General features: G+C 32.9%; 1 protein-coding gene across 16 annotated transcripts in view; it reads left to right on the top strand.

Moving 5' to 3' along the window:
• Pex5l (peroxisomal biogenesis factor 5 like) overlaps positions 1-13,744 on the top strand; it is a 213,848-nt gene that overhangs the window by 119,021 nt on the left and 81,083 nt on the right. For 6 of the 16 annotated variants that reach the window (XM_078043700.1, XM_078043699.1, XM_040270117.2 and 3 more), the window contains 3 exons: positions 925-990; positions 3,272-3,376; positions 13,317-13,428. In XM_078043700.1, coding sequence (XP_077899826.1) covers positions 925-990; positions 3,272-3,376; positions 13,317-13,428 — 283 coding nt within the window. The remainder of the gene's footprint in view (positions 1-924; positions 991-3,271; positions 3,377-13,316; positions 13,429-13,744) is intronic. The other 10 variants (XM_021729811.3, XM_040270118.2, XM_040270119.2 and 7 more) reach the window with 2 other exon arrangements.

Below are 13,744 nucleotides of genomic sequence, written 5' to 3'. Positions count from 1 at the left end.
TATTCTTAATAGTTATTCATTAGAAAGGCTATCATTTTATGATTCATTGGTGAAGAAACAAATGCTAAGAGAAACAGAGAAATAGCAAAGAATTTTCAACAGCTAAGCATCATGAAAAATAAGTCTCCCCTTATGCTAATATTGTTTTCTAAACAGTCAAAAATATCTCAAGAAATTCAACCCAAAAGTGGGAAGACGTGATTTTCATATGTTATTGGAAAAGAAGTAGGCTGAAATTATCACTAGAGGATGTCACCAAGTGGTAAACAACTTCTGAAGTTTCATGATTCTTTGCTGTTCTTTCCAAGAATGATCTAGAGGCATACAATCCTAATGTGATCTTAAGTATATAAGCCCCTTATATGGATTGGGTGTGTTTCCAGTGATAATAGATCAATATTGAACCTTTCATACAGCTTTATTTAGAAAATTGGGTTTGAAGACTGAATAATTATGTATATATACTTCTTTTAATTTTAAGCCACTGACTTCAAAAAAGAAAAAAAATGGTATGGTCATATTAGAAAAAAATGACAGACTCAGTCCTGCAGAGTTGCTGATAAGCAAATTATAATAGTTTCATGAATTGCTGAATCAATTATCAGCCACATTCTGAATTCTAGAAGTATTATCCCACAAGATAAATGGAGAAATCAAAAATAACCACAACTTGATGTTACAATAGCAGGTGGAGATGGTGCTAGGATGCAGGAGAGATCTTGTTGATATGTGTCTTCCCTTGAGTTGGCAGTGCCTTAGACACTGTATCTGGAGCCATGGAGATGTCATTGTGGTGGACCTTCCCTTTCTGATCTCAAGGCTGTATCACACTAGTGAGGCTCGTGGGATATATCTCAAAAGCCAAAAGGCTGTACAGAAAAAGTTGCTAGCAGGCACTAACATGGGTGTCATGACTCTTTTCAGGTAGTAGGTGTAACCTTGAAGAAAAAGTGGCACTGTCTTCAAAAAAGTGACCTGACCCTGGCTTTGGTGGGTTTTTTCTGCAAGAAATAAAAAGCACCGCATGTGTTTATTATACATCCTTTCTAGCTGACCACTGCTTTGTTCTAGAGTTCAGCATGAAAGGACTAATTTTTGTTTTGTTTTTGTTTTTGTTTTAGTGAAATGGCATGTCCGTTGCTAATTTTAGCTATTATAGTTGCATATGTAAAAAAGTATCTCTATATAGTGTATGGATTGGTAGCATTTCAAATAAATGGTGTATTGAAAAATTGAAATTTTTTGAGATGCTTATCAATTGACATTTTTTTCTTGGCCCAAGAAAAGAGTCTGAATTATTATTTCTTAGAATTATATCTTGTAATATTAGATTTGTTCTTTTAAGTATAGTAGGAATTTAAATATAAATATAAGCATGCCACTTTTTATTGCTATATTATGAGAACTTCTTGGAGCATGGAAAGACTTCCTCACATGTGATTTTGCTCTTTTGGAAAAAAACTGAAAAAATATTTGTTATGAACCACATTTAGTATGTAAAATGAGTGTAGCTTATAAAGGTATACTAATCTTATAGGGTATAATGTTTTAACCAGATAATTTTTATATTTGAAAAAAATGTTTTAACATTCATAGTACCATAATAAATCTTTTCCCAGAATTGTTTACACCTCTATTTTAGAAAATTCACATTGCCTCATTAAAGAAGAAACCTACAATCAATATGCACCCTAATTTGCTATACAATAAATCATTATGATTCCCTTTATTTTCCCAGAAATCAGATATTCTAAGGATTGTTAGCCATATAACATTTTCAGAACACATATGAAAATTGCTACTGATGTATCTGCTAAATAAAATCTCTAGCATTTGATATCCCATCTTATCATTCAGTAATGCTAAAGTCAAAATAAAGCAAAGAAACAAACTTATAGCATTGTAAACAAACACACACATTTGAGGTCTATTAACTACAAAAAAAGAGAAATTCTCTTTGTTCTCATAATAAAAGCTGCTCCCGGCTACAGTTTAGAAAGTTAGAAAGTCAATGCCTGACAAAAGGGATACTGCTGTGCTCCCCAGAATGTACCTTCCTTCCAAGTTCTTAAAGCCCTTGGGAAGCTCAAGATAATTATGTCATTCTGCTCTTTTTCATTGCATAGAAACTATCCAGGTTTATCAGGCTCTGAAGTTAATATTGACCCCTGTTTTTAATTCTCTTTCCAGATGACACATCACAATCTGTTTTTATTTCTTTGCCTATGGTATCTCTGTATGTTACATTTGTATTTTTTAAGTACATTTACAATACAGCTGTACCTATGTGTTCTTAAATGAGTTTCTCTAGTGAGGCTCTGCCCAGTGACCTGAGAAAAATGCAAGTTTTTTTGTTTTCAAAATATTTAAAAATTATTTAATTTTTACATAGTATGTTTCTAATGGGGTCAAGAAGGTGTTCTGTTTTGTTTCCATTATGTCACATTTACTCTCAAAAATTTCATAATCTGGTAAATTTAAGACAGCAAGAGCCAGCATACCCTACCACATACATGAGATAAGTAGAAAATAATAGACAGATACAGGTAGATGTAGATAGATTAGTGCTTTAATCATCTATTCCTTCTGAATTTACAGGGTTCTCCAAATGAAAGGTATTTCTAAAATTCTACTAAAATTCCTCCACCTCAAAAACATTGAAAATTGCAAAAAGAAAAAAATATATATTTTTTTTACCAAGTTCATACTATCTCCATCAAACAAGATGGGTAAATTTATGATATGTCAAGTCACTGAAAATTTTAGAGATTTTTGTCTACTCTTTTTATGCCCAATTCACTTAAAAAAAAAAAAAACTCCAAAGACCAATTAGCAAAAGTCCTCTGTGAGAATCAGATCCTCATCCTAATCCCTATCCCAAATTCCTATCACTCAAAATATTCAAGGGTCATAGAGTAATAATTTTAAATGAACATAATAGGCAAGCCATAGTGTTTTAAAATTGATATTATAAAAATACATTCATATCATGTTAATTGCCTTTCATATATTATACATATAAAATACTATGTTAAAATTAAATATAATATGCCAGTTGTAAAGGTGAAAAAGTAGCTAACTAAAAGTTCACAAACCATCTTTTTTCAGATTTTGTGTGTTTTCTCCTCAGCCAAAAGCTTCAAGATGCACTGGCAGCAGCCTATCTCTTCAATTTATGTTGGATTGCTCTTTAAACATTAGAATATCTTGTAATAAATAATAAGTTAAAGATTTCTCCTGACACAAGTCATTGTTGATTTCACTGTTGTAGGGAAAAGGCTCTAGGGCGGCAGATAAGGCTGTTGCCATGGTGATGAAGGAGATACCGAGGGAGGAGTCTGCTGAAGAAAAGCCCCTCCTTACTATGACATCACAGGTGGGCAGACCCATAGGGCTCCTGTAGGAAGCTGACATATGTCAATATATCAGACAATGTGATCACTAACTAGAGAAAAGAAAAAAAAAATTAACTCTTGAACCAATTTTTTAAAGGGACAGTTTCAATGAAACAACTGTACAATATAAATGAAAATCAAAATTGCTTTAAAAATTTAGTTATTTATTCATGGATATTAATTTTCAACTTTAGTTTAAAAAATGGATATGCAAGTAAAACATGTTGCTTCTTTAAAAGGAGTCTTGTGAATCACTTTGGGAAAGAAATAATTAAGATAACAGTACATTTGAACAACCAAAAAAATCAAATTCCTATGAATAAATACAGTTATATTGTATACATATGTCAGTTTACCAGTAGAATACCTAAATTTTCTTAAATGTTAAATATATTTATGTTGTGACTATGCATACTACATATTTGTCTATACATATTTATGTGGATACCTAATTTACAGGAATGAGCCGGAAGTCCCTGAGTCCCCGAGCAGAAAATGGCATTTGTGACCCTTCTTTTACTTAGTGATCTTGAAAACAAAAAAATACCTTCTCTATTATAAGCACATGAGGGCCATTTTCAGCATTTATTATAACAAGTATAGAAAAAAAGTTTGCATTTGTATGCAAAAACACACTGAGACAGTGAATCCTGTATGTGCTCAGGGACTTTTGAAACACCCTGTAAAATCTACATAAATATGTATAATATACTCATCACCACTCTGTGGAACTACCAGTTTTAAATTCTTAAATGAAAAATATTTTTACTTGCATTTATCTTATAATTTAGATTAGATTGTTATTTTAAACATTTCATTTTTTCCATAATGCAATAGTAAATGCAGTGATTCAGTTCCGATTATATGCACATGCCTAGAATTAGAAAAATGTCCATTTACAGTCCGCATGAAAGGCATTTATATCAAAAGCTAAATTATAGCAACTTATTTTTAGAATATCAGCAGATCTTATCTCCAGCTGCTGCCAACATGTGTGGTTTTATTTTATTCTAAGTACTATGTTGTAAGTAACAAAAATTATAACATAGAACATTGAAATTGAATAATTTTTAAAGTTATTAAAGATTCCCAGGACTTTGGGATAAATTTTAGATTCTCAGGGATTTTTTTTAATTCACAAAGAAGAGATTCTTCTTCCCAGTGACACATAATAGTAATTGAAATGAAATTTGCTTCATATTTACCAAGTTCTCCATTCTTAATTTATATAGTAGAGCATATACAGTTTTACACTGATCTCTCACCTATAAGAAACAGACCTCTGTGAATCCCATATCCAAAATATTCAGTCCATAGTTTCTCAGGTGAATAATTGGGGAGTGAGAATTATCTGGAGGTTTTAGTGAATAGCAGAGCCATGCACATCTAGGTACCAATGTTGGTACAACAAGGCTACCACATGTCATCTCAGGACATCACAATTTAAGACAGGCTCCCATCCTCAAACTATTTTGCTATGTATTTTCAAGAAATCATTTCCAAATATTTAAGATTGTTATTATAATTTAGGCTTGAATTTAAAATTTAATGTAAAATAATATCTTGGATTTTTAACTTAAAAAAGAAATCATGATTCTTATCATCCTGTCATAATCAGAATACTTGTGTGTACCAAGTTCCTTCTTTAATCCCTGTCTAATGTTGCATTAACTGTTTCTAAGATACTAGTTACAGTTTTTCTGCATGAAGATTACATAATGCTTTCTTGGATGCATCATATTCTTGTTGCATACTGGCCAGCTTATGAATCAGCAAATGGAGAATTCTGATTCATAAAATTTAATGCACCTGTTGTGTTGTTGATTTTACGGAATTAATTCAGTGACAGCTGTGATACAATTATTTCTCAGTCAAATGCAGTTTTATTAGTTGATATACTTGTTCCACTATACACAAGTGGCTTCTTCCCTGCCATGCGCCAGTGGCGTGCACAAATCCAAAAGAAGCAGAATGATCTGAAAAAGTGAGTACTTCCCATGGCAACCACAGCATTCAGTGCGTGTACCATACCACCTTCTTACTCGTTACCCTGTGTGAATGTGCCAGTGTCTCAACATGTTTGTCCCAGTGTCTCCTGTAAAGCCCTTGATGACATAGTGCTACATTCTGCTGAATACATCGACCCATTCCATCACTGGTATGTCGATACCAATCTCTCACATCATAGATTCCAGATATGTTCAATGCTAAAGGCTACTCTTTCAATACCGTCTTTGGGACAAGTACTATTTCATAATAGATAAAAGAAAAAGTAAGTCCCTGAAACACTGACTGCCTTGCCTTGTTTAATAACGTCACTCAACAGATTGTAAGTGTATAATAGTCCCATATTCCAACATTTTTTAATCGATGGAATTCTCGTGGTATGTTCCACAACTTGAACAGAGACTTAGCGAAACATACTCCAGTGAAGCCATCCATAGTACATTGAACAAACTGAAGAGAAAAGTAGAGTTGGCCAGATGATCAGAACTTAGAAAGTGCTGACTCCTTGAAATTTGCCCTTTTTTGTTTAATGTCATTATTAATTCTGAATTAACAAACAAGCTCAAGGTCATGCTGTCCTGGATTGACACTAACAGTATGTAAACAAGTGTGCATCGATGAAAGTTTTGTAGAGAAAAGCCAGAATCACCCAGTTTGTGTGGGAAAAGCCTCTTTAGATCGGTACTGTCCAATACCGTAGCTGCTAGTCACACATAGGCACTGGGCACTTTCAGCTTCTAAAATTGAGATACGCTATAAGAATAGAATGGACAGATTTTGAAGACCTGATTCAAAAAAAATGTGTGCAAACTACTGCTTTAATAATTTTCATATTGGCCACATGTTAAAATGATAGTATTTTTTGGTCATATTGGGTCAAAAAATATATTATTAATTTCACTTGGGTTTTTTCACTTTTTTAAAAATGGCTACTAGAAATTTTTAAATTACAAGTCTTCCATTATATTTCTAATAAGCAGCATTGCTTTAAAATGTAATAGTATAACAAATCCAATTTGAGAATAGAAAATTGTGTGCCAAAAGACTGTATCATACTAAAAAATCCATTATCTTTATGAGAGTGAAATGACTTTAGCAAGTATTTTTCTATCATAAGGAACCTTGAGAAATTTTCATTTCAACCATATCTCCTGTATATGTTTTTTAGCAAAATACATCTGACTCATTTTTCCAGACACTGTACAGTGTCTTAGAACTGTGTTCCAGGTCTATTCTGGTGGAGAAATTTTTTTTTTAATTGCACACTTAACCTTTTTTTTCCCCCCTATGTGTTCCCACTCTTTACACATCACTATTTATTTATTTATTCATTGTATCTGATTAAAAAAAAAGATAATGTCCTTGACTGGAAGAACAATCTCAAGGCTTCTAAACATGACTTTGTTTCTGTTTCTATTATCAACTTAAAACAATTGCCTTAATTATGTTCTCCTGCCTGACCCAGGTGTTATTACTACCCAAATCATAAATGATAATTTGTTTGTTTCCCTACAAATAGACTCATTTTATAAGTCTAACTACCCTGTCTGGAAAATGTTTGTAATTGTCAGTTTATTGACATTTAGTTGAAGTCAAAGAGTTGAAAGTTATCACATGGTTTCCCTTTACAAGAAGAGCCACTGGGACTTTCGACATGAAAACTAAAGTGGGGGCAGGCCATTAGTACCATCAGCTCATAGAAACTTATGTCAAACACCAGATTACCATAGCAGACCTCTAAAAGTCCGAATGTTTATGGAATGCATGGTAACAATTTAGTTGTCTTTTTAATAGATTGAATTAGTTAACTTAGTTTGATGTTAGTGAATCTCTCACAATATAGTCACTATTTTGATGTGCATTGTACAAATATCTGAACTTGAATAAGACTAATAAGATCATAAGCAAGTAGTTCAATTATAAAATGATGAATGAAAACCTTCCTAACAAATGACACTTTAAATCAACAATGTCACATATGATAAAGGAATTTTTCAAATGTACAATGATATACCCAAGCATATTTGTGTTTTGTTCATGTAGAAACAAAATAGCTTAAGTTTTTCTATCATGTAAATGAGATAAAAGATATCATTATCATAAAAGAAATTATTATTACAAATTTTTAAAATCACCATTCAAATATGAGCATTTACTTATCATGTGTAGAGAGCCCTGGCTTCAATCCCCAGCATAAAGATATTTGTCAGTTGTTTTTAACTTAGTTCCAATGTTTTAATATTTTAAATTATTCTTTAAGTACTAAAATGCTTAAATATAAAAACAGAATGCTACTTTAAAATAATAGTTGAAGATTATTAATCTGAAAGATAATTTATGGAATTGTGGATTATTATCCTTTATATTATTTCAGCATCTAAAATGTATCTTGCTTTTTGATACATTATCATAAATCTTTTGCTCTATATTTTTAATGGAAGAGCTATGCGATATATCTCTTTAAAGATAAATAAACTTAGATTTAAGTCAAAAAAATAAGCAATATAAACATAACAGATAGCATTTAGAAGTAAAACAATTTCTTTTCATCTTGGTTAAATAGCCCTCTAGAGCTTAAATCACATAATTAATTTTTTAAAATTTAAACTAGAGTAATCCAAGTTAACTAAGACAAATGTGTTTTCAGATAAAATTTTAAGAAAGACAATAATCCATTAGTGCAGGATGATATTGTCTACATGTGTATTGTGACTAATAATATTCCACATCAACTGACAAGTCTGTGTAAGTCATGCTTCAGTTGAAGTCATTTGATTGCCTATTTGATTGCAAGGAAGGTATAAAGACTCAATAGTCTTTTGATTCCTGATTGATTTAAAAAAAAAAAAAAAAAAGCCTGCATGCAAGGTCTCATCTATCTAAATACTGCTTTCCCTCAAACGCTCCAGATTTGAATCTTTGATTTAAAATCTCTAGGGAGGTAGTCTGGTTAAGTTTTGAAGTTTCAAGCTTCCTCCCGTTCACATTGGCCCAGGTCCTTCTCCCAGGTGCTGGATGGTGCAGGGCAGGCTTTGGCCTTCATTTCCATTTTTCTCATCAGGCATTCCCTCTTGGCATTCCTGACTTCTTGGTAGAAGACTTAACATCCGTTGTAAAAGACTTGCATTTGGAAATGTTCCTTTAGGTACCACTAGATTTCCAAACATTTAAAAAATGTGACATTGGGAGGAAATAGACTTAGATGTGTAGTTAATACCTTTGAGAAAATTGCTAAATGTTTCTAAGGACAACTGACCTCTCTGTGAATTGCTCAAACCCAGTTGGAAATTTAGGATGTCCATGTAATCATTCTTTTGTACAGTTTACTATTCAGTTAGACTGTGTAAAATCATTCAGCATTATTAATCTGCTACTGTGGGATGAAAAATATAATTGAATAAAGTCTCTCTTCTCAAGGAACTTACAGCCTAATGAAAAGTAAATCACAGGAACATGGAGATGCTTTTAAAAGTCCCTCACTTCCTGGCGCTGAAAAAGGTTCCTGGACGATGTGTCCATTAAATGGGGTCCTGAAAGAGAATAAGGATCTGCCACCATGAGAAGGGTCTTTTGCCATTTCTGTTGTTCTCCATTGTGCTAGGGATTGAACCCCAGGCTTTGCATATGATAAGCAAATGTTAAATCACTAAACTACACCCCCAGCCCTAGAAGGATTTCTGCACTGATTCAAATATTAAGAAGAATTCAGAGCAGATAAAAGATGAACATTTTTAAATGTAAACAGTCTGAGACAAAAGCCTTAGCAACTAACAAAGTGAGTCTTTTTTAACTCAGCTGTGATAATCTGATTAGACCAAAATTGTAGTCACTACAATTCAAAAAGGATTAAAAACCTCAGATTTATTATTTTTATGACACCAATGTACTCTGTACTCAAGGATGAAATGAGGGAATTTCATAAAGCATTTTCAAACTAAAGGAAGTCATTCCAAAAGCAAGTCAATAAATCTCATCTTATTAAGGAATAAAAAAAAATAAATGACATAAAACTTGGAAGTGAAGTTCAGAGGGATCACTTGAAGAATTCAGTTCAGTTTGGAAATTTCCTTCATGACCTAAAAGATTTATTATTTCTCAATGCACCAAATGAAGAACCATAAATCTGTTTAAAAATGAGGAGGGGGCATAGAAAAAAACTATTAAAATTTGTACAATATCTGTACAAATAAAAATAAAATAGTATTTACTACAACTAAAATAGTCTTAAATCCATGCAGCTGAAGATACAATTTAATTGAACTGTTTGAGATGGATATTTTATATTTTCAACTTGTGCCAAGTCGCTACCTCATTTGGCAGCCATTTATTGAACCCCTTTTGCATGCAGGCATTATATTGAAGATGAGAAGGATGTAAATAAAAATAAGATCTAGTTATCTCTGACCTCTGTTCTTAAAAGATCTCTTTATCTTTGCAATATCTCTTGTTTCACCTTCCACATCTCCATCAAAACCAAAACTCTTTCTGTTCAGTTTCAATTACCTTTCCATGCTCTCCATCATGGCGCCTCTCATCCTCTTCACCTGAGAGCGCCATGGTCATCTCATACTCCAAACGGAGCATTTCCCAACAGCTAAGCTGTGCTCCAGCTTGGAAATGACTCAGAAAGTAGTTTGTTCTTTCTCTTTGGTTTATATTGGTGGAGTAGAGCCATAGGAGCGCCACAGTGGTGGGAGGTGGACCATTATATGCTCCCAACAGTCCAGTTGTGCAGTATGGTCAGCAGGTATGGAAGAGACACTGGCCTCAAGGCAGAGGTCTAGAAAACTAGAGAGGCTCTTTGGGGTCTCTCTGAACAACCTCCCTTCTGGTAGTTCTTTCTTCCTATGCTGAATAAGTTCTGGGAGAGCTAGAGATGTTTTCTCCAGAAAATATGTCTGAAAGTTGAATGAGAAACTCTTTTTAATTCCTATTTCCTTTGACAAAGTAGACTCATATAAAAGGATAGCCCTCTCATTGATTTGCGTCCTTTCCTTGTTTTTCCATTTGGATGTGTATGTGGACAAAATTCTCACTTTCTAGAATTCTATCAGAATATAGTTTTTCAGCATTTGGAATTAAAAGTATCAGAAACCAAACACCCTAATTTTCTAAAACTACAAGTAATTCACACCTATTCCTGCACAGAGTTGTGATTTAGGGATAAATTCTTTGTCCTTTTTTTGTAAACAAAAAGTACAAGGGAAACTTTGATGTAATGTCATTTATATTTATCTACATTAAGATCGATATAGGTTGAGTATCCTTAACCCAAAAATCTGAAATTTGAAATGCCAAAATCCAAAACTTTTGGAGAATCAACATGATGCCACAAATGGAAAATTTCATATTTAACCTCATGACCAGTTACAATCAAAACAGAGGCACTGTACAAAATTATCTTCAGCCTATGTGCATGAGGTATATGTGAAACATAAATGCATTTTGTATTTAGACTTGAGTCTCATCCCTAAGACATCTCATTATATATATATTATGTATATATGTGTATATATGTATATATGCATATATAAATATAATATATATAAACACATACACACAACCTATATATGTAAATATTCCAAAAAGATCAGAAATCTGAAACACTTCTGATTTCAAAGAAGAGATACTCAACCTGTATTTTCAAAATCATGACTAAAAGGACACAGTTATTATTAGTTATCTGTTAATGAAATTATATTTTTCATCAGAGAAATAATGGTTATCAAAGAGATAGTTATGACATCATACTTTTTCATACCTTTTTAAGTTACAGGTGTGTTGACTGAGTCAACAGTGTATTCTTTGTGCCTTATTTACTTTAGCCACTGGGTCAGTAAGACCTAGTACCAGAGGCCAGTAATCAGAATGCACTGTTCCATTAAGTGCAAGCCTATTAAAATAAATTGCATGAGTAGTGTGGTGCCATATTTGATGGTGGTGTTTATCTTCCATGAATGATTATGACACAGCAGAATTCAAATCCCACTTGACATTGCAAATCAGGACCATATCACTGTAGTGGTACCACACTAGAAGGGTTTGTTGCACTAAGCACATATGGTTTAAAGAGTAAATTTTACCAGGATATATGCATTAATGTGTGGTTCCCTTGGGAACTAATACATACCTACAGTTTACTACCTAAAAATGAGAGACAGATTCTGGGACACTAATCACCAATTACAAGAATTCACAGAATCACTGAAATTTACTCATCTCTTCATTTTCTAGTATGTTATATTCTATACCTATGCTTTCAACTATACTTACCAAAAATAAAATTTAGTTTTATGCCAGAAAAATATTATAGTAACTCCTAAATTCAAATATACTGTGGTATTTACAAAAACCCAAGTGTATTTTATCTCATAAGCATGGGAGTCTCATAACCCCTCAACATTTCAATATGGAGAAGATGGGTGGTACCCAAGATCATTCAAATTCAGAAAGCAAACTGCAAAGATTCAGAGTTTTATTCCCATTTTAAAGGCAGGTCCAAAAATAATAATAATAATAAATTTAAAACCCAAGCAGATCTTGGAAAACTTCGTTCCAAGTAAAATTTGTGAGATTCTAGACACTTAAACAAAAATTGAAGAAATATCTGTCACTGTAACTTGGCAACTAAAAGGACAAGGGCATTCTCAATGCTATCTCTCAATAACATTCACAAATTAATATGTACAAAAAACAGATTTCCCACTCTATATCAAAAATTTGAGCTCTAATGGAGATCTGATATTTACCTATGTTTAAATAATAGAATGAAATATATTACAGTTTGAAAGGTTTGTGGTCTGAATGACCTCAAAATACTTCCATATTGCTCTTTTAGAAATAAGAGAATTGTAACTTTTCTCTCCATATGTGTTAATATTGAGGTCCCTTGCATCTTCCAACAGCTCTAAACTAGAATACCATTCACTATGCCAAAGAGACAATGAAATGAAGTGAGTAGAATCCCAAAATATTTTGATATTTCTCTACAAGTGAATTCTAGAGACTTTGATGCACATCTTTTCCACTGACAAATAGAAAACTAAATATCTCTGCCACTCCTGAAAAATGAAGCCAGTTAATTTAGGGATTCATGGATTATGTATCATAACATATTTCCCCCTTAACCAGAGAAAGTCTAAGTTCAAAGAGGAGCAGAATAACTGAAAGTAAATAGTGGGCTGACACTGATAACTAAGTACCCACTAAAAATCTACCTGAAAGATTGCAGAAGTTATAGAATAAGCTAATGGAAAAAATATGATTGGATTTACAGGAATCTATTTTACAAATAGATTTTCACAAACATAAACTATATATCTATATGGTTAATGTACTATCTTCTATCTCTTTAAATAGCATTTGTTTTATACTACAAAAGTATTCCGAGGAAATGTTCAGGGTGTGTTTTAGGTGACTAAACCTTTTTTAAAGAGGGAGGAAAGGAGAATGTTCATCCATACACATTGATCCATGAGTTTGTACCATACAGACACCAACTAACCAGCCCTTACCAGAGCTTGTCACCTCAGAGTCTGCAGCCGCCGCTTCAGATCTCAGTAGGAGCATTCTGTCCAAGCGAGGAAGAGAATTGGCTCTGTAATTCAATAAGTGTCATTTTCCACATATTAAAATTAGAGGATAATTCTAAAACTACTGCAAGAGGGAGAGAAATACAGTCCTAAGCTTTAAATATCAAACTCGGCTGCATCAGAAATACATTGATAATGCTAAAAGACTCATTCCCACCCTTTAGTATTTTTTTCTTTCTTGCTCCCACCCCATTATTTATTTATGTATGTTTTTATTTTTTGATAGGTTTGCTATTCCCATTTTGTTGCAAGGCTGCATTTTAATTCATCTGATTCTGCAGTTTAACAAAGCCCTTTGACACCTGTGTTCATTTGTTCTCAGCTGGTGAATGAGCAACAAGAAAGCAGACCCCTCCTGAGCCCCTCCATCGATGACTTTCTCTGTGAAACCAAATCGGAGGCAATTGCAAGGCCAGTAACGTCCAATACAGCTGGTAAATTTTTCACTTTTAACTGTGCCTCAGTTAGAGTTTGTTTTAACTATAGTCAAATGCACATTTTTTTCCTTCTAGGCATTTTAAGTCAGGAATGATGTTTGCAACCAAATGAAACTTTTGAACATGTACTACTCAGCACAACTAGTAAATCACTTTTTATTATGTAAGAAACTACAATGCATATCACCCAAAATAATTTTGCTGACTATAAGTGTACCACTGTTAGCAATTAATTTTTCTATGTGTCATTTTACATTTACATCTTTGCATTTCAAGTTGCATCTCATTCAAACAAAAGCATCTGTCTCAAAGT

Source organism: Ictidomys tridecemlineatus, chromosome 3, assembly GCF_052094955.1.
Source record: "Ictidomys tridecemlineatus isolate mIctTri1 chromosome 3, mIctTri1.hap1, whole genome shotgun sequence".
Taxonomy (NCBI): Eukaryota; Metazoa; Chordata; class Mammalia; order Rodentia; family Sciuridae; genus Ictidomys; species Ictidomys tridecemlineatus.
This window is presented reverse-complemented; position numbering and strand designations above follow the sequence as displayed.